Source organism: Lutjanus erythropterus, chromosome 21, assembly GCF_056507025.1.
Source record: "Lutjanus erythropterus isolate fLutEry1 chromosome 21, fLutEry1.hap2, whole genome shotgun sequence".
NCBI classification, from domain to species: Eukaryota; Metazoa; Chordata; class Actinopteri; order Lutjaniformes; family Lutjanidae; genus Lutjanus; species Lutjanus erythropterus.
The window spans coordinates 16,496,351-16,518,467 of NC_139337.1; the positions used below are offsets into that span (position 1 = coordinate 16,496,351).

Consider the following 22,117-nt stretch of genomic DNA (forward strand, 5'->3'; position numbering starts at 1 on the left):
AAAGCCAGTTTGGATATCTGGCTTTATGTTCTCGCAAGCCCATTATCTATCCCACAATACCCTTGGGTCCTGTTTTTTCTAATAAAATGAAGAATGAAGGATTGGTAGTTTGCAACAGATGATGTGACAGCAAATAGTAGTGCGAAGGTCATTGTGATGGAGACGTGTTGTAACACACTTGTAACCTGAAAGTCATACATGGTACACATCATTCAAGCATTCAACAGCCAATTTCATGTAACTTGTCAGTGTATTAAGTGTGCAAGCCAGCAATCAGTTGTACTGTTGTAGCCATTCACCTGCCATACGGTCATCCCCTGCCCTGACATGGATGATACGGAGAACACAAGGTCAGTTAACTGTTAAAAAATATGACAACACATTGAGTCCTTATGATTCAGACAGTGTCTCTCTCACCATCATAGCTTTATTTGTCTCAATTCAATTGTGATGCTTGTGACAAAAAAAACCAAAAAACAATTCATCACACATACTGTTGCCCCTCTTTTTCCCTCTGGCTCATTCCCCCAAATGATTTTGGATCTAGTGCCAATGCAGTTGGTGATGTGTTTGGAAAAATAAGCATCTTTTCAAGGTGATGATGACCCTCAACAGAGAAAAGGAAGGGAAGCCTCTGAAATCCTATTACCCAGAGGCCTGGCTTATTTTATTGCCATCAGCAGTGCTGGCCCATCAGCAGCACAGCAACTGTTTCCAACAATTGCTCCCACACTAATTCTATCGCTGTCGCCAGACTTGCCCAGGGTGTGGACATTAAACTCAATTTTCATCTGAAAGTGATTGCATAATGGCGGACAATGCAATTGAGGTAATGTGGGTGTTCAGGTATAAACGCCGTGAGAAAAGAAAAGAAAACTTGATTTGTGAGAATCATGCAAAGGCAACAAAACTAAAGGACGAAACAAAGAAAAAAAAAGGATGCTCTTAATTTGTAAAATTGCAGCGGCAAATTTCTATATATAAAAAAAGAATAATTTAGAGTTAAAACTTTTAATTAAAGGGTAGATGCATGAAAAATCTTAATTCCTGCTCAGTAAGGATGTAACAACATCGCAAGTGTTGCGATATAATAAAAAATGTCTCAGTACTGGACCAGACTGGGACAAAATCTACCTTGATATTACATAGTTAATTATTTTACTATATTTATTTATGCAGGGCTACTAAATATAATAACTCACTTGGCATACCGGGTGAGTAGTAAAAAAGAATTAATCTATTAAACTATTTTGATTATTGGTCAATCATTAAACTACTTCTTTCTGTACAAAATGACAGAAAACACTGTTTTCAGCATCTAAAAGGTAGAGATTTCCTGCCTTTCTCACTGTATTGCATCAAATTGACTATCTTTGATGGACTTTGATAGAATGGGATGGAAATTTTCTGGACATTGCAGCCCTACATTAACCAGTACCATCAATTTTAGTCTTTGTTGTTATTTGATAACCGCCAATTAATAAAAACTCCAGCCAACCTGGCAATCATTAGAATACAACAGAAGGAGGCAGGAGGAGTACGACCTCTAGTGGCTGAATGTTATCAATATCATCTTGAATAAAAGACATTTTAACATGTCGTCATTCTCCTTTGTTTTTTAACTGCATGATAAATACTGCGACGGTATTTAAACATTAAAGACATAAGAATTATTAATGATGAAAGCAGCTATGGAGGGTGACAAAGATACCGTGAGGTCTCCTTAAGGTGTCATGGGCCAAATTTCAGAAAGCATACATGATGGATGTAGGTTCTCGGCAACCTACTCCTACTTTCAGCTGTCCTCCAACTTGCGCACAAGGTTTCTATACGCAATGTAATGCGCTGTATAAATGCACCATCACAATCTGTGCCCTGGTAAGAAAAATAAAGCTCTTACAGTGCATGTACAAAATATTTTTGAGTTATTAGTGGAGTGGTAATACGGTATACGGCTGGTCAAAATGACAAACTGCAATGACCTGGATCACCTCTAAATTTTATTTAAATATAGAGTAGAAAATATATCACATATTCAATCTGCATTCTACTCAGGATAGAGCCGGTCTATTCGGTTGTCATCATAATAAAGATCCACATCTGCATGAATATGTGTCTGACTTAAAATCCAGCAGCCTCTTTCATACATATTAACAACTGTTCAAAAGTTGTGTTCTCAATTGTAACAAAATACTTACAAAACAACAGAACATGTATTGAATCACAAACAAAATCTAAATTACAAAATACTATTAATTATTATTATATTGGTATATTTTTTCAGATTTTCTTTTTTGTTTTGTTAAGAATTACAAACACGCTGCGTGCAAACATGAAGTATGATTATAGACTGTTTTATTACAATATTGTTATGATCAATAAATTAACTGATCCAAACTATCAACAAATTGGTCACTATATCTAAATAACGTAATTCAAAATCATTTTAATAGTCATATTAGAAAATGCTCATTAAGTGTTCTGATTAACATTTCTATTCCATCTTTCCTAATGATGTAAAAAAATGATGTATTGATAAAACCAATGATTGGTAGATAAATATGAACCTGAACTGTAAAAGCCAAGAGGTAAATAAACTCTGGGCTAACAAGAGGACAGTGGAAATAAAAAGTTTAGTAAAAATTCAAAGCAGATCAAAAACAATATTTTATAAATCCTTTAAAAATGTAATAATTTATTCAGCATAAAAACAATAATGAAACAGTATTATTACTCAGCGTTGCTTACTGGCCATTATATCATTCTAGATATGATATAAACTTCTTAAAGAAGAATTTGAAAATGTAAATTACAGTTGTACAAGTCCAACACAAAAAAACAAAATTTAAATCAAAAATCAATTCATATTGCGACCTTAAAACAAAAGTTGTACTGAACTGCGGATTTGGAAAGTCATAATACCCCTAGTACAGTCAAGTTAATAAAACTTAACACAACCTTCCATACATGTGGCAGCTGTAATGTGTTGTTTCCACAAAGCATCGTTTTTGATGAAAAAATGAGCATGAGTTCTCAGCTACTTGAGGAAACTGGCTGCACACACCACACTATATTACATCCTTAGATGTGACATATTCTAGCCACTTAAACTCCCATTCATTCCTAATTTTTTGTTGCCATTTTGTTTTGTCATTATCCACCTTTTGTGTTTCTGTGTTTTGTGTGACTGAGCAGGCTCGGCAAATCCATACTTCTGTAGCCCTGACATATTGGTGGCTAGCCGGTGACCAATATACTGTTTGGGTTTTTTTTGTAGAATTTTGAAAGCCTGAGCATATCACATACAGATATACCATGTTTAATTAAAATATTAAGAAGCAAACTGGTAGCATCCAACTTTAATCATTACAAAAATTCAAAACTTGTTCCAGAAATACTGCAGGTTCAGTAATTTCTGTTGAAATACTCATTGACTTTGCTAACAGACAAGTAGACGGCTAAGCTTGTGATGAAAAACTGTTCCTTCATCGATGCAATGTTTATCTTCACCTGCCCATCTGAGTCTTGATAATGAATCACGTAGTGCTCACCATCATAGTCATAGGAGACGGGAGCCTTCTCCAGTGTCATGGAGACAGGAGAGCTGACACACCAGAAGGGTTTCCTGAATTCGTCCAGTAGAGTCAGATTCATGATGCAGCAATTCTAGGGAAAAAAGTTCAGAATTAAACAAGTGTGAAGATTTCAGTGTGGTCCATTAAAAGCACAATATGTCATTTCTACCACTAGGCATTAAAGCAATAACAAAAGACGTAAATGATGACGATTTGATGCAGCACGGAATCATGGGAGTTGTTGTCTTCATTGTTTAACAACCATCACTGCGGATGAAATGTTCTGGCAAAGGTAACAGATCAAAGTTTTACTCTGTGATGTAAACAACATAGGCTGGCACATGTTTTCCAAGAAGTTATAGCAACTAGTGGCTGGAAGGAAACGCACCGTTACCTTAAATAAATTATGAATTTTTCTGTGTTTGACCTTTGATGGAAAAAATGGGGATAATTTCGGAACACAACTCAACAAAATACTGTATATGACATAGGTCTAGACATTTTGATGTGGAAATGTTATATATTATAGCTAAGTATGTAAACTACAGTGTGCCAACTTCTTGAAAATCTTAAAAGACCAATGTGTAGTGCTACAACCCTGGCACAAGGGAAGCAACATGAAAGAAGAAAACATTTGTTAAGTCAAATTTTATGTTTATTAAGTAAGTAAAAGAAAACAAAGAACAAACAAAGTGGCGTGGAGGGACTCCTGCCACATTGTTTATTCTTTCTTTGCTTTTACTTACTTAATAAATATAAAACTTGATTTAACAAATGTTTTCTTCTTTCATGTAGTTTCCCTTGAGCCAAGGTCGGTACATATTGGGGCTCAATCGGGATCCAGTTGGGGATCCAACTGCATATTTTTGGTTATTCCCCTAGGTTTTAGTATCTTTCTGCTTTGTTTGGTTTTCTAGTGCACTATGGACGTAAGTAGACTGTCTCTCTCTTCTGTTTGTTTCACAGTGGAACAAGCTGTTAGAGTTTATAAAGTAACCCCTGGTAAGTCAGTCACAGAGTGAACCAGCTGAACTGATTTCTCAGCACTTCTATCGGCTCAGTACTTATTCTTTTCACTTCACTTTTCAGGATCTTTGGTCTTTGTTTTTGGCTAATTGCTCATGGAGTTCAGTGGTCAAAACTGTCCAAAGGCCTGTACACCTCACAGATGACAGTTAGACTTAAGTCTCTGACAGGTACGGACTGGGGTTTACTAATAAAACTTTTTGACACTGTTTGTAACAGTAGGATCCAACTCGCCTGCTAAGTGTGCAGGAGCGGCTCATTCTAAGGTAACAAAAATACAAAGATTCTCATTTTCAGGTGATTATACACTTTAGATGAATATTATGTACAATGTCTGCCAATAAATCAAACTAAATGTTGCACACTTACCCTTCATTTTTACTTTTTAAATTATTATTTATTGCCAAATTGATTTCCACATACAACAAACTTGCTCTGGTTTGTTGGTGCATAACAATAAATAGTATCAGAAAAATATAAATAAAGGTAAAAAACAAGAAGAAGGGGTCATCCTCTAATTAAATTTTGAAATAAATAAAATCAAAACTGTCAAACATCAAGGTAAAATAAGAGATTTCAACTATATTCTCTTTAGCCTGGAGATGAGGGAAAGGGAAAGATTCAAAACTAACTTTTAATAAATGTTTGATGGATTACAATAACAACAGCACTTTTAACCACTTGTCAGAAAAATACTTAAGATACTTTGGGCATGAATTTCTTTCTTCCTACAACACATTGTGAAATAGTGTGCAACTAGCCAACTGCACATATTGTACCTGTACTTCGCCCTGCAGGGCATCGCAGCTCCAGGGAAAGGTGATGTTGTTTGACAAAGGTGCGTGCTGCAGTAAGTCTGTCCCTCTGATGGCAGTCAGCCGGATAAGGCCATCACAGATCTGAGCTGGTCAAAGACAACAACAAGTAAGTCTAAACAGTATAATTTGCATTTTAGAGTAAAGTCAATTTAGAAGCTAATGCTAAAAGCACCAATGTAAAAAGCTTCGCCATTTCACAAACGTGGTATTCTGTGGGTTGGAGAAAAATCATATGAGGCAATGAAAAAAAGGAAGATGCTATTTACACCTGGGGTGGAATAACCAATGTGGCTATTTGCACCTGGGTGTATATAGTTTAGCAATGCAGAGACAAGCACCCTGATGTCTGTAGCCAACAATGATTTTAGCACCCTGGTGTAACTACCCAATGATGCTATTTACATCTCCAAACATACATACTTACATATACAAAAAGGCTAGTGTGCAATAAATAAGAATACTATAAATAAGAGAGAATAAAAAAAATAAATAAAAAAAGATTTTAAAATAATAAATAATAAATATATGTGATATAAATGTTAAATATTAAAGAGTATACTGGCTGTTGGTGGGCTCTGCAATTTGTCAGTTTATAAAAATGTAAAATGTCAATATATCACAGTTATAAGGCATACTAAATAAAATCCTGTGCAGCACATGCTTTAGTGCGAATTCCAGGTGGTGCAAAGGATTCACAGAGGACAATGTGCTGGTTGGCTGAGGACGCACAGTAGATGTCAGTTCACTATCCTTATGGTCTCAGAAAAGGCGCCGTTTTTGAGTCTGTGTGTGCTGGAGTTGTGGCTACAGAGGCATAGTAACTATAAATATGAGGTACAAGATTAAAAAAAGACATGAGTAAGAAAACTGATTCTTCACACTTTACATTGACCCGGCTCAGTATTCCTCTAAAAGTTACCATGCATGTGAATCAAAAATTCTCTCAATAGAATATAAGTAGAAATGAATTACTTCTCCGGCAGAAGAGCTGGGAAAATCTTCCGGACATGATCTCGCATCCAGTGTTGTAGAGAACAATGTGTAGTCGGTAACCATGGAGACCGCATTCAGGGTCTGTGTCATCAAAAGGTGGTTTGTCCGTTGACTCCACATAGGGGCTAGAAGAAGAAAACAGAAAAAAAGGTAAATTAAACTACTGTGAGACTGTAATGAGTGTTGAGACCATTAAGAAAAGCTTTAAAAGCTTTTCTTTAAGAGGGCATTTCAGAGCTTTATCACATTTGTGGACTATAACAATAATGTGCTGTAACATTGTGCTCTCACAAGAAACCAGGAGAGGGGGCTATGACCACACTGTGCTGGATTGCAAGACTCACACCTTCACCTTCAAGTAACTCCAGTTGTACATATCACTCTAACATGCATTCTTTTTTATTTTTAGATGCATGGAAAATAAAATGTGAATACTGTATGGTTTGGCCCAGTGATTCCCGACAGTTTTGCTTCTGACCTTTTACAGTAATGTCTAATCGTGACACATCATCACATGTTATGGCTTGAGTGTGGACAAGAGCTGTAAGTAGCTCAACCAAAGAGTGACTCTTCCCACACAGACTGTTTTGTTTCCAGGATTTACAGGCCTGGAAACATGACAGGGTCCACAATTTATAGGGATATAACAATGTAGCAGATATTGCAATATCTTAATAAATAAATGTCTTTATACCGTACCACACCGTGACTATATCTATTGTAATATTACATGGGTAATTATTAGAGCCAGACAGCTATATAGTTTGACCAATATTATTGGCCCGGTATTGGCCTAACACAACTCTATCAGTCTATATGATATATATATACATACATACATACATACATACACACACACACACATATATATATACATATATATATATATATATATATATATATAATTCATAGTTTTATTCATTATTTTATTTTATTTTATTTCATAAAAGACTGCTTCTGACTGCACCCTTGTTTTCGTTTGGCAACTGCACATACAATATTCAAGTATTCATTGGTAAAGACAAATCGTGCCAATTTTTTTGCAAATACTTAGGTCATGGCTGCCTACTTTTGTTTTACAGCATTTTATTTTATTCTAATATTTAATATATTATTTCATTAAAGCAGGAAAGCAAAATCACTTTTAAATGAAAAATAAAAACATTTTATACAAACAAAACATTCTGTATATATGAGATTAACTTTTTTCAAGTTGTCATTCTTCTTTGTTTTTTAATATTGTGATAAATATCGCACCCTAGTCTTTGTATTATTTGAAGTTTTTGTTATTGTTATATCTCTAAATATTTTATAAGAAAACAGCCAAATTAGAAAAGAAGTTGTTGCCCTCTAGTTTTTTTCCAGGGGCCCTTTGAGGGGTCCTGACCCCTGGGTTGGGAACCAGCAATCAAGCCCACTGGCTTTTAATCAACCATTTAATTAAAACTAAACAACAGAAGAACATTTCTCCAATTAATTGGATGTTTTAAGGTCAAAGTGCTAATGAGTTCAAGTCTGTTCATGAACTGCTTGGCATTAACACCCGCACAGTAATGATGGCATATGATTAAAAATTATTTTAAAAGATCCTGGGTGTAACTGGTCCTGACACAAGAGAAGAAGAACTTTATATATATAAAAAGTGGTACAGTCACATTATCTCCTGTGGTGGTGAAATACAGGTGTCAGTGATGCTGACGCTTCAAATTTCACCCTGCTGTGCGTCATAGATGGGTCACATCAGGGGCATCAAATGAATCCTGTCGTCATTTGAGCCCTAACCAGCTGATGGTGATACACTGCACGCTGTGTAAGCATGTGCATAAGAGGTGTCTGTTCAAGTGCAGCATCCTACCGAGTAGATCCATGGGTGCTTCTTTCCACCAGCTTGTGGAAGTGGAGGATGAACATGACAAAGGCAATGGAGTGCTGGCCCTGCAAACAGAGTCGTCACTGAAATTCCTCCTGCCAAATCAGCCATTTTAAAGGGATACTTCAAATTATTTGAAGTGGGGTTATATGAGGTATTAGTTACAGTAGATGCTGGTTTGCATAACCCTGTTAAGAAAAGCAGAGAAATGTACAAGCATGGAAGATAAACAATGAACTCCACGGGTCAGCAAAAAATATATTTTAGCCACCTATAAAAATCAATATCAGTTTGAGCTAATTAAGAATATCTGCTTTACTTTGCTGTCAGATAGCCTTTGAGGGGAAACTACTATTTTATAAGCCAAATATCGCTCTCTCCACACCAACCAAACTCCAGGTGAACTCAGTAATTTTGCATCGCAGAACATGGTAGTTATCAGTCTACCGCTGCCTCGATCTGCTAAACAAACTATTAGATCAAGCTATCAGTAGTCCAGCAACTCCAGTGTCCTGTAAGGTAAAATGACTGATTTCACCAGTGGAATTTGGTTGATTTGGAGAGAGCAATATAAAGCTATCTGACTTTTTTAAGTTGCTAAAATACCTTTTGTTGCTGACCCTGTCCACAGCAGTACATTACGTAGCTTCCCTGCTGCTGCCTATCTCTGCTTATCCAAACTGACTATATACTATATGTACCTCATACAACCCCACTCCAAATAGTCTGAACTATTCCTTTAAGGAAAAACGATATCTATTTCACTTCTTCAGCTACTAAAAACTAATGAATAATAGCCTATAAAGTAATTACCCTCCAGATGCCAATGATGATGCCAGGCTGGAGCAGCCTCAGTTCAACCAGTCTGTCCCGACCAATGACCTGTGCGCTTTTAGTCAGAGTCTGCATGTCTAACTCCGCCATGAGGGACCTAAAGCCAGGTCTGACAGAGCAAGCAAAGAAAACAGAAAAGAAACTGAGAGAAAAGAGGAAACGAAGACATAGAGAGTGTGTGTGGAGATGGACACCGGCTGTCTTACTTCTTTAGGCCTGGGCAGTTGAGGGCTATCCTCTTGACACCGTGGAGTTGAAGGGTGGAAATCTGCTGGTAGTCGGGCAAGCAGCCTCCGCTCCAGCACAGAGTCACAGAAGTCTCAGAAAACTGGGACCAGCTCAGGTCATGTGTGCACTCACGCCCCAGCTTATCAGAGACTGTCAGCTCCCAGGTGACATCCAAGCTTCTACAATAAGATAACACAGTGCAGGATTAGATTAGGATAAGTTATGACAGGGTTTTGCAATTAAAGTATGAACAATATGCAGTGTAGTATGGTGTGGGAGAGGGGTTGAGAGCTTGGCTGCTAGTGCAAACACAAAGCTGAAACTAGAAGAGTCTCAGGTCTCCATCAGGCAATCCAAGAAGAACATTCAAACTCTCTTTGTAATCACCAATGTTTAAATTAGTAACTGTAATTTAATTAAATATTTTTCTCAGTTACTGTCACATATTACAACTACCTTATTTTGTAATTTAATTACATATAACTTGGAGGCATGTAGCCAAGCAATTATTGTTCACTTAGCAGCCAATTAAAAGGTGATTCTTAGATGCATGGCGATACAGATGAAGAAGATTCTGCATTAATTCACAAATGTCAAAAATTGATTTTCTGTTAGTTAACATGATGTCGACAGGGGGAAAAGGCAGAATTCACCTGTGAGGGCAGTGTAGCACCCAGCCAGTCTACAGTGTGCACAGCCAAGAGTTATCTTGTAATTATATTAGCTTATAATTCTACTTCACAAAAGTCATTGGTTGCAAACATACTTTGATTTCATCTCTAAATAATTACCTTTGTGAGATGAATGCAAAGTGTGTTGTGATTACTTTCTGTGCTCTCAGCTAGAGATGTGGAGACATGAACAGGGAGAAGCAGAGATCAGCTGACCGGCACACACTGCTGCATTAAACAACTTCAACCAACTCAGTGGCGAAACGGGCAACAGAGAAGCTGATCTCCACTGCTGGAGACATAATATTAATAACAACACGGCGACTCCCACTCTGAAAATTGTGCCCCCTTTCTATTGATTTAAACAAGAGTCAATTCCGAATCAAACACCAATGAACCAGAATCATATCAAATCAAACCGTGATGTCCCAAAGATCCCCACACCTACCTCGCATCACACTCCACTTGCAAGCATGTGGAAGATGGCTGTGAAAAATGTGAAAGATTGAATCTAGAACCAGTGTTAGGTTTGTCCATTCTGGGCTACTGTGGAAACAGGATAGGATGAAAGAGGACCCGCACCCTCTGTAGATATAAACGTCTCAAATCAGAACAAAAATACCCCCCAAATATTACAAATTGGACCTTTAATAGCCACATGGAGACATATTTAAACATTTATTTGAAGTTAATACTAGGTCTGTGATATTTTGACACATATTCCTGATCCACGATCAGTGGAAATGATCATTTTCACAATTTTTATTCTCAGAAAAAAAAACAACTATTAAAACCATGATGATGTGACATTTATTGGGCTTTGTACCAAACATACATGTTTTCTTATATCTGGGGAACAAGATTTACAGAGCAGGGCATCTCTGTAGCACTATATGACTTAATCATGATGCTGTTTTGTCAGAGATTTTACCATTTCCCTAAAAACTGCAGCTCTTGCAATTTGGATATTGCAGTTGGCCAAATTGCGATTTCCATACTGTGGTTAATTGTGCAGTCCTTGTTAATACAATGCAAATAATTGGGCGGTATTGGGTAAGGCCTCTTGCTTTTTCAATTGGACAAACTACAAGTTTAATGGGTATTATGGTTGCTTCTGACAGCAGCAGGGAATACTATGACTTCAGTTAAGCTGTTCTTGTTAATGAAATGATATGCAGCAAATGAAATGAAACCGCAGCTGTTGTGATAAATCTCTTGATCCAATTCTGTCTAAACTGTGATTCAGGGCTGCCCCTACTGTGATGCAGGCGGTGTCTCGCTGAGGCGCCATCCAATATCAATTAAGTGGAGGAACAAAGCTAAAAACTGGAGCAGCCCAGGAGGCCCCAGATGACCCAGGGGATTTCACTCTGCATTGTCTGTATGTGTGATGTCTTGTGAAATGATTATTACCAAGGTAAATCGCATGCTCCTCAGTGTCTCTAACAGACAAACCCCCACAGGGAATTGTCTAAGCTGGTGGGAGGAGGTAGGAGGGGGAAGGTGTGCGTGAATATGTCTGTGAGTGAGTGTGTGTGTGTGTTGGGGGTGGGGAGTTGGATGAGGAGTAGGGGGGCTAAGTAATTTATTTCAACAATTCAGACAGCCTCTGCAAGGAACACAATTATTTCTACTTCCCCTCTGTACCACAGCGACTGCCACAGACCTCAAAATTGAGTGCTGCACAGTCTCTAATCAGAGGTTATAAAAACACAGCAGAAACCGCGGTGGAGGCAGTGAGGGAGCTTTCCCCTGCGTGCTGGCTTCCCCCTGAGCAGACATCGCATTCAGACACAGACCTCCTTTCTCACCTTTAATAAGAAAGTGTCATTAAGTGCAATATGAAAAACAAACCACGCTTTTGTTTTTGATTGCCAGCGGCTTGAACTGTCCTCTAGTCCTTCCACCCTTGAACTTTCTTGACAGTGAAGGTGGATCTGCAAAGTTTCACTGTTTGCTAACCACGAACAGTGCACGGGTTCCCATGACACCTCAGAGTTGCTTCCAATTGTAAAACAGCTACACATGCCTAGCAGACAATAAACGGCAAATTGCAGCATGGTATACAAGTATGACCAACAAACCTCATTTTAATGGCTATAAGCAGGGCTTAACAATGACGAGTGCCCATTTGTCCAGAGCAAGTAAAATGTCATGTAAAGGTGATGCACACATGACACGCTTGTCTTGAGAAAAGCAGCTATAAAACAGTTGTTGTTTCATTTCCTATAAATAAAAGTTCCCCATTATTTCACTGTTCAAAATCTTTTATTATGAAGCAAAAGGAATTCTACGGTTTTCATGAGTAGTAACATGTTGTCTATCAGCAGATACCTGAAAGTATAAAGAGCAATGCAGGAGAGAAACTAAACTTCAAACCCTAACCCTTCAGTTAGAAGCTACATAAGTCGCGCACCACACGCTTCTTTGACAGGAAGAGCCTGGTGAGCCAGAAGTTGCTCCCTTTTTGGAACTCACTCTCCACAGAAGGTAACACTGCTGATAGCAATGTTACTTTCACTTTCAGTCACACTTAATGTTGCTGTGTGTAACGTGAAACATCATTTCGTCAACAAATTGTAATATTGCCATTGTCATGATTCTCACAAGATATATATATATGTGTATCAGGGTAGTAAATCTAGCAAATAACTTGTAAGTGGCAAAACAGAATTAAACTATTAAACTACTGTACTTTGGGAAACAATTATGGTCATAGTAATTTTTGATTTAAAGCCGCATAAAATGTTGTTTTCAGCCTCTTAAATATGTAGATTTCCTGCTTTCCTCTCTTTATTATTACATTAAACTGAATATTTTTGGGTTTTGGGCTGACAACACATTTAAAGACATCACCTTGAACTTTGAGAAAGTGGAATGGACATTTTTCACGATTTTCTGACATCTTATACAGCTTAAGACAGCTGAAGTGAGGACAGGAAAGTGGGGAAAGAGAATGGAGGGTGACATACAGCAAAGGTCCACAAGCAGGAGTTGAGCCCACGGCCGCTATTGAGGACTCACAGCCTCAGTTCATGGGGTGCACACTATTACCAACCGAGCTATGGACCACAAACTAACAATTAACTTTAGTCTTTGTTGTTATTTGATAACCACTTGTAAAGAAAACAATTACAGTACAAACTGTATACCTGTATGTAATACCTGTATTACATACGGGGGAGTATATACTGACTATAGGTAAGTAGTTTTCTGACCCACTTGTCCAACTGGGCAAGTGAAAAAACACATTAACATTGAACCCTGATAAGGCAAAGCAGCAAACTGCGAGATATGAAACTATTTGACACCAGGATTCCCAGAGAAATAATGAGACATTTTTCTCACCCCAGTACCTAAGGGCTTCAAATGCTTGAAAATACATGGTAAGCACTCGATTAGCTTAAGTCACAACAAGCAACACTTGTCAAGATACTCAAGTGTCTGGTAAGTGAAATGAAGTGCCCGGTACATTAAACAAATCATACACCTCAGGTACTTCATCTAAGTGGCTTTCAAACCACATTTTCTTTCCATCTCTTACCTGAGGACCAGCTCCGTTCGGCTGGGCAGCCCAGTATAAGGGTTGATGACAAGAAGATGTGCTGTCCAGTTTTGCATTTCATATTTGGTTACACCTTTGAAGTACAGCAACTTCCAGTAGTAATCTGACAACTTCAGCATGGCCATCTTCAGCAGCAGGTCATTCATGAGGTTAAGTTTCTGCAGTCTGCCAAAACTTTCTAGGTATATCTTCTTCCACAGAGCTCTGCAGTGATGGTATCAGAGGGTACAGAAAGGAAGGAGATTGCTGTGAGTAAAAACAACTTAAAACATTACTGAATGATATTAAATATGTCTGATGTGCAAAAATCCTTGGCCTTGTTTTTGAATGCATACTATGGTATACAATCAGAATAAAAATAACATTTCTTCCTCATTTGTATACTGTACTGGTCAATGTCCTCACTCAGGCGCAATATTATCTCATACCAAAATGTGGAACATCTACAGTTCAAAACTATGTGCATACTGTCGAGGTTTATTTTGTCTTCTGTGATACTACAGTAAATGGAAGACCTTTAGGTTTTGGATTGTTGGTCAAACAAAAAAAAAAAAAGCTATTTTAATTGGTCAACTTGGGCTCTGGGAAACTGTGATGAAGTGTTTTCACTATTTTCTATCAAAACATTAATTATCTGATCAAGAAAATAATTATCAGGGCAATATATGACAAAAAATAATTTGCAACTGTTGATTGATTAGTTGTTAATTATTTAATTAAGTAGCAACTATTTTTAAAATAGGTTTAAGTAATTTTTAATGAAAAAAAGTATTTTCTGATTTCTTTACTTCTATATAACAGTAAAGTGAATATCTTAGGGGTGTAGATAAAAATGACATTTGAGGAGGACGTCTTTGGGCTTTGGGAAGCAAGAGTAGATATTTTCTGCCATTTCAATGATCAAACAATTAATCTATTAATTGAGAAAATAACTGACAGATTAATCAACAATGAAAACAATCATTATTTTCAGCCCCAAAAACAATTGTTACTTGCAGCCCTGTACTTTTTTTTACTTGTTTAGAGGTAAAAGACTTAAGATTTAAGTACAGACAAACATAACTTTCTGCAGTGCAGTGCTCAGAAACTCCCTGATTTATTTAAACTGTCTTGAATTCCACTGGCTTCCTAAATCACGTATTTAATGTTCTGTCTGTGTTGCATGAACAAGATCTGGATGATACTTACTTATCATTCGCAAGCTGATAGAACATCTTATTGACGTGGCTGATGGTGAAAAGAGAGGAGGCATCCAGGTATGAGAGAATCTTAAGCAGGATCTCAGATGGCAGTCTACAAAAAAGGTAATTAAACATCACTACAAGGAAGTGACACCAGTGTTTTCCTGCCACCTGTTGTTCAGCACACAGTTCTTTAGAGGCAGACAAATGTGCTCTCAACAGACTACTTGGCAATCTTATCATACACTCCTGGCAACAGAATTAAATGACCCGTGTCGATGTTCGCATTTAGCAGATTTGCTATCAGACAAACAATATTAACTTCAGGACTTATAAAACTTCACATTTTCATCTCATCAGTCTAAATCACAAAACAGGAGAGTGTGTTACATCCTTCTTAATTGACACCCAGTAGATCTAACACATTTTCTCAGTAGTCAGAAAAAGACCCTTCTCAGGCTGAGGGAAGTGATGAATTAAAACGTGAGTGAGATCCAAAATGTGAACAGCAAGCACAGCAAGCAGCACTCATCCGTGTGAAATCTCAACTAACCAATGTTAGATCTGTAATTTTCTTGGGTAAATATGTTTGAATATGAGTATGCTTGGATGTTAAAGCCAAAATCTGTCAACTGCAATGTTTTGTTTTTATCATTATTTCACCTATGTGCATGGTTTAATGTACTAAAACACTTCTTGGTTTGAGATATGCTTCATATCTGTTAATTCAAGATATTGATCAGGTTTGTCTCGTTGCACCTGTCCGAGTTAATGATGCCAATGTGGTCTAATTAAATCACTTCAGTGTGTGATATATTCATGACATGTTCACATTACCTACCTGGTCAATCACTGACATTTCACTGCATACCAACAACCAGATGAAACAACTTCAAAAATGTGACACTAAATGAATAAATCATCTTTGGTGCAGTTTTAATGTGGGGAATGTTGCATATTTTTTTTTAGCTTTAACATTCAGAATATTGAATTAGTTAACCTCTCACTGACACTTAGAGCTGTCAACAGGCAGGGACTCCGTTTTAAGTCATTTTTGGCATTTCTAAGCTGGGGGAAAGGAGGAGAAAGCTCACAAGTCACAAATTAATATTATATAAAATATATCCACTACATTGCTAGTATAATGGCACATAAAGAAGGTGCTATGTTTGTCTTAAACCTGTGCTACTTAGATTAGCTTAGATTTAATTTTAAGATTTATAAAATGATTTTAATGATGTTTAATGAAACCTAAGCTACTGTGATTAATTAAGTGATTATGTGATTAGTGGGTCAACAGTAAATTAATCAGTAAATAATACAATTGAATACTTGACCCCTCCTAATTCCCACCCCTCCTGGAACCTTGGTCAACTTTGTCCTTTCCTGTTTCCTGTAGGCTACTTAGATATGCTATATATTACAAAGTTTTAAAAGTCTGGACCAAAGCGGTGGAAAGATCAAGAGACCAACATTGCCATCCCTTGAGCCATGCCACTTATATAACTAAAAATGCCAACCTTTCTCTGGTTTCAGTGTCTCAGAAGTGCAGATGTGCTGTTTTTTTTTCTTTGGTATGTCCCTGTAAACTGAATATACAGTATGTTTTAGACTGCTTGTCAGACAAATCAAGCAATGTGACTTCACCTGGGAAAAATGTCAACTGACACACATTTTTCACTTTTCTCTGACATGTTGCAGACTCAGTGGTTGAGTGATTAATTAAAAACATAATAAAAACTACTAATAGTTGTAGCTCTATTTACTTGCATTGCAATGTTTTGGACATATTCTTCCAGCAAATTGTGACCAATTTTTTAAAAAGAGAGAGACAGACAACCCATTCACACTTGGTCTTAAAATGTTATCCGTATCTAAATACATTATCCAAATAAAGAAAAATGCATGTTAATGCAAGGTGTAAATGCCACGTGAGCAGAATGTGATCAGATCTGCCTGACCACATCTGGAGGTCTTAGGTAGGTGTAAACACAATCCGTACAACAACCTGGATAATGTATGTGGATACTGATCACATTTTAATACCAGGCGGAAAATAAAGTCATTTGTGCTTATTGAAGCCTTGAGACAGAATTTTCTGTGCACAAAAAAACAAACAAAATACAAAAAAAAACAACGATCTTGCTTAGTATAAATGTTTGTCTGCTATAATGGCATTACGTTTGGCAGTTCATACCAATGAAATAGACAAGTCACTTAGATACATCAAGAGAAAAACAACAGACCTTTTTCATGGCAGCTAAAATGATATGAAGGGTAAACACAGGAGTTACCAATGATGTCAATTAATTAAAGTCCCCCTCTGTTTATTGTTGCAGGTCATTGCCAGTGAGTTAACATGCAAAATAGTGAGACTCTGACTCTGATTGACATGAACGTAACATAACTGTACTTAGTGTCAATAGTAACACCTGTGTTCACTGTACTGTTTCATGTCAGCATAGCTTCTGTGAAAAAGGCCTGTTGTATCCTGACTTGCTGCTGTGTTTTTTTTTGCTGTATTTACTGCCTGCATTCAATGGGGAGCGAATCAGACTGTCTAATTTGAACATATATTGAAGTGTTCTTCCACCTGTATTGATTTTTGCTGGGCTTTTATTGTGTTTTGCTGCAAACGCGGTCTATAAATCCTTTTACTTACAGGGCAATAAAGCCTTGACTTGCCACAGTTTCTGAACACTGCCTGGGTGAAGTGCTGAATGCCACGCGGGTGGAAATATGAGCATGTTCTGACAGATTACCTTTCCATAAACTTTTGAGAGGACGCTGGAGATGATTTGTCAGCTCTTTTGGACGTCCTCCTAACAGCCCCCCGCTGTCTGGAAGTAACTGCTTTTCGTTCCGCCATTTGTTTCGCTGGTCTTGACCCCTTCGAAACAGAAACAACATAATTTATGTTTGTTAATAAGTCACAGCCGTGTAACTGGAAAAAGCCATGTTTGTGTGACAGCGTTTTGCTTACAGCCCGCGGAGAACAACGCTAGGAAACAAAGTTATAAGTTAGCTAGAAAAAAACAGCGTTTGTTTGTTTTTCGGGTTTTGTAGCCATCCGTCTATCAAAGCATAACCGCGATAATCTAACGTTTGTTAAATGTCCGCGTCCAGTCGCCATGGTGACGTCTCGTCACTTCCCTCCACGCGCAGAAACAAAACTTCCGTGCAGAGTGACGATATTTGCCTTCAAAATAAAAGCTGAGAAATTGTTCGTTTGCATACTGCACTGTTTTAATGTACAGTCTGTGATCAGAATCAAATACTATTGGGCGTAGTTTGCTCGATTGTCTTTATATAATATCGCTTGTCTTTCTTTTCTTTTTAAATGACAATTATAACTAGGTGCGATTTCTGCAATGGTGGAAAGCAGCTAAGTAGGGGAGACTGGGGACAGTTGCAACACATTTGCATGTCTCTCTGTTACTATTTGGACTAGACCAACCAAATCTTTACAAATTAAACTTACATCTTAGATAAACTAATTACCCATATCATTTACAGATTATTGCAAATGACATACAGTTCCACAATATTTTTTGCAACACAATCAAAGCATGGTCGCAATATTAAAAATAAAGACTAATTAAATTTTGCTTTTTTTTCTCAATAAGCATAACATCCTGGACTATGCAATGTCATAGTATTAGTGATTAAATAAGTAACATTAATTAAATTAAAACAGTTATCTCCTAAAGCAGTGAATCACACATTTTCCATGATGAAACTTTAATTGTCTGTCATTACACCCTCCCCGCCTTATAAACACCCACATTTTTAAAACTCCTCACCCACAGTTTGTAATACAGACTGCCTGTTATAAATTTGTAGGCTCCAAGCCAAAGCTGAGATAACTCTGATGACATCCTCGAAGCTATTTTCTCAGAGTTGACAAAACTCCCCCAGGGCCACAGAGGACATTATACCAAAAATATAACAATTCATATTCATGTGTTAAATAAACTGAATGCCTTTAACTGTGCCTTGGCTATATTAAACTGAATTGACACTTGTGCATATTATTAATTATATATTATTATTATTTTTTTTTACATTTAGCCTTTAGTCATTCATTCATTCATTTTCTGTAACCGCTTATTCCGTAAGGGTTGCAGGCTGCTGGAGCCTATCCCAGCTGACATTGGGCGAGAGGCGGGGTTCACCCAGGACAAGTCACCAGTTCATCGCAGGGCTGACTTAGCTTTTAGTTAACTAATCTTTAGTTAACTAAAATTGTCAAATGTTTAAAGATATTTTGGTGTCTGATGTACAGTACATTCTGCTAAATAAAGGTATGCAAGTTTTCAAAAATTGTCTCATTATCCCTGCAGCACAACACATCTGTGTAACATGTGGTTTCTGAAATACTTACCAAAGGAGCTGGAATAAATTGTTGAGATATATACAGTACTGTATATGGACACACACACACACACACACACACACACACACACACACACACACACACACACACACACACACACACACACACACACTGAGTTACTTTGATTGCCTGTAGAGTTAACTCTAACCCTAACCTTGAGGAAGCCTGCTTTTTGCTTCTTTTTTTTTAACACACACACACACACACACACACACACACACACACACACACACACACACACACACACACACACATAGTACAGTAATACCAGTTACTGTAGGCTCTAGCAGGCACAGTACAGTCAGCTGTGTAACCTTTCTCTGGGTTAGCAATATAACTCCTCATCAGGGTGTTAGTCCAGCACTAGCAGGGGAGGAACAGACCAGATTGATGTTATTTGCCTCCTCACACATGCTAGGATAGAGGTCACATCGTACTGATGTAAGACAAGAGAGACATAACACAATCTACCTCCCGTTCACTCGGTTTTCTTTCAGGGCTGCAGTCAGGGAGAGGGAAAATCTCTCAAATAAACTTGTTTGGGAGTCTGACCTCATTTCAAATATGAAGATACAGACTCATTTATAGCTGCACATAAACAGATGGACAGGCAGACAGATGGATACAGATATCTTGTTTTAAAGAGGGTATTTTAGACATGAAGCATATGGTGGTATGAGCACACAGGGTGGGACATTTTCCATAATATTTGAAACAGAAGTATTAAGTATAAGATAAATTGTCCTCAGTATGAGTACTCACTTCTATATGACTGCGAGATCACTGTCAAATGATGGTGAATCATGCTAATATGAATATTTTGATTTGTCCAGAAAGACACAAAACCAACCCGACTGATGCTAAGTCCTGTTCTTTTTCAAAAGCAGATGGCTCGCTTTAAGACCCATCACATAATCGACCTCCCCGTTCCTGGGAGCCAGTAGGCTCTGCTAGCTGTCAGGGAAAATAACCGTAACACTGTTGTCAGTCTAGCCGATCAGCTTGCCTCATGGAAGTGAAGTCCCTTTTAGGGCAGTGGCAGCCCCTGGTATGGTAATGCCATGTAGGCAACATCCCTTCCCTTTGCATGTTCCCCCCATACTTGACATTTGATGTTTTCTGTAGCTATGTGTCCTTCTGCAGGCCTGCGGTCAGTTGTGGCTCTCGGATACCTGATGTCACTCTTCCGCATGGTTTGTCAGTCAGCTCTGACAGTGCAGCGTTTGTCAAGTGGGGTGAGAAAGGGAGGACGGATCACCATGATTAAGTCTAAAATAATGTCTGCTCTCTGCACTGCAAGAGGTGGATCATACAAGGACACTGCATTTATGGAAGTAGTTGATAGACTTGTGCTGTTCTGTGTCAAGGCTTTTCAGGCTTATTCATAGGGACATTCAGTATAATAGGGATAGTTTATAATTTCTGAAATGGTTATTTATGAAGTACTTATCCATAGTCACTGCATTACCTACAGTGGATGTCAATCTGCACGCCCCCAGTTTGGAGAAGCAGCAGGAATACTGGCGCTGAACGCTATGCAATGTACTGCTGTGGACAGGGTGAGCAGCAAAACGTAGGTTATCCACCCCTCCCAAAAAAAATCAATATCAATTTAAGTGTATGCTATATTTAGAATATTCTCACCAGTTTATCTTGCTGTCAGACAGTCTTTTCCAACAGGAGTCCGGCATTATATACACCAAATATCGCTCTCTCCAGAGCAACCACACTCCTTTAGCAGTAATTTTACCTTGAAAAACATGGGAGATAAGGGTCTACCACTGCCTGTTAGTTCGTTTGTTTTATGTGTGACGTCAGTGTTTTAAAGGGCTAGTTCTGATTCACTGCAGTTACGCAAAAACACAAACTAACAGATAAAGGCAGTGGTAGACCAGCAACTACTTGTTTTGTCAAAGAAATCTAGTGGCTTTGGAAAGAGTGATATTTGGCTTATATATCCGCGATTTCCCATCATAAAAGGCTGCCTGATGGCAAGGTAAAGTGCTGAAAACAATAATGTAAGTAATGTTAGCTAAGAGGTGGTTGAATGCTAACATTAGCTTTTGCCTATGGTAATAGGTTGTCAGATTTGTTGTTCTGGCTTGAAATATGGCGCCATGTCCCTCCAGATTTTCACTATCCATTGTATTTAAAATTGTTCATCAGTTGGGAATTGGTGACATGATAACAATTTGTCAGATTTCATACATTTATACACCTTGCAGTATGAAATTATCCTTTTGATAACAGCATTTGAGCTTCCCACCCTGAGCGTTTAGAAATGGCTGCTGGGTCAATATAATGAGCTGCTTCGCTTCCTACAGTTGTACTCCTCTCTGCTTCTCAAAACTAAGGGAATGCTGATTGCCATCTACTGTAAGTAATACACTGACTATGGATAAGTACCTCATACCACCCCACTTCAAAAAATCCAAGCTGTGCCTTTATGTAAAAGATTTGGTTTTGTGCTTTCCTCCTATCCATTTGCTTACATGCATTCAAAATACAGATCACAGTTTTCATGAATTATTCTCAAGGAAATGCAGACTTCTCCTCCCACTATTTACTTGAGCTGATGAAGATGAAGACAGCCCATCCATACTGTACCTTCTCCTCTTAATGTAAGAACCGTGCATAATGTAGCCAGTAGCACACCTTTAAGTAGGAAAATGACAGCTCATTAAAGGTCTAACGTGAGGGTTCACCTCTTGTGAAGCCTGTGCACTCTCAGACTCTTCAGAGCCAGTGTGGAGCACTGATAGGGACCCTCTACACAGCTCTTCAAAGGATGATGACATGTCAGGAATTGAAAAGAAAAGGCTAAGGGTGGTACAGAGAGGTGCGGGTCATTCTCTGTGAAGTGGGCATTTTCTGAAGTGTCACCTGCTTTTTAACTTGCTTATGGGGTGTTTGGTAGATGTGACGTGCATGAAAAATACTTTATATGATAATATGAAGAT

At 37.9% G+C, this 22,117-nt stretch overlaps 1 protein-coding gene across 1 annotated transcript; it reads right to left on the reverse strand.

Annotated features, from left to right (window-relative positions):
* Positions 1-3,301: 3,301 nt before the first annotated feature.
* Positions 3,302-17,894, reverse strand: fbxo15 (F-box protein 15). Its single transcript, XM_084710396.1, has 11 exons — positions 17,865-17,894; positions 17,524-17,762; positions 14,769-14,873; positions 13,560-13,784; positions 9,323-9,523; positions 9,096-9,225; positions 8,268-8,347; positions 8,195-8,197; positions 6,392-6,537; positions 5,381-5,505; positions 3,302-3,666 (listed from the first exon to the last, which is right to left on the reverse strand). Exons 1-11 carry the CDS (start codon positions 17,892-17,894, stop codon positions 3,406-3,408), a joined length of 1,545 nt encoding a protein of 514 aa, XP_084566522.1. The 3' UTR covers positions 3,302-3,405.
* Between the last annotated feature and the right edge of the window lie 4,223 nt (positions 17,895-22,117).

Bases quoted from the DNA above. Each gene is read 5' to 3' on its own strand.
- fbxo15 (XM_084710396.1), bottom strand. From the start codon at position 17,894: ATGGCGACTGGACGCGGACATTTAACAAAC. The intron at 9,524-13,559 runs GTAAGAGATGGA...ATCTTATTGTAG, and splicing joins CGAACGGAGCTGGTCCTCAG to AAGCTTGGATGTCACCTGGG. The intron at 9,226-9,322 runs GTAAGACAGCCG...TTGCTCTGTCAG, and splicing joins AACTGCCCAGGCCTAAAGAA to ACCTGGCTTTAGGTCCCTCA.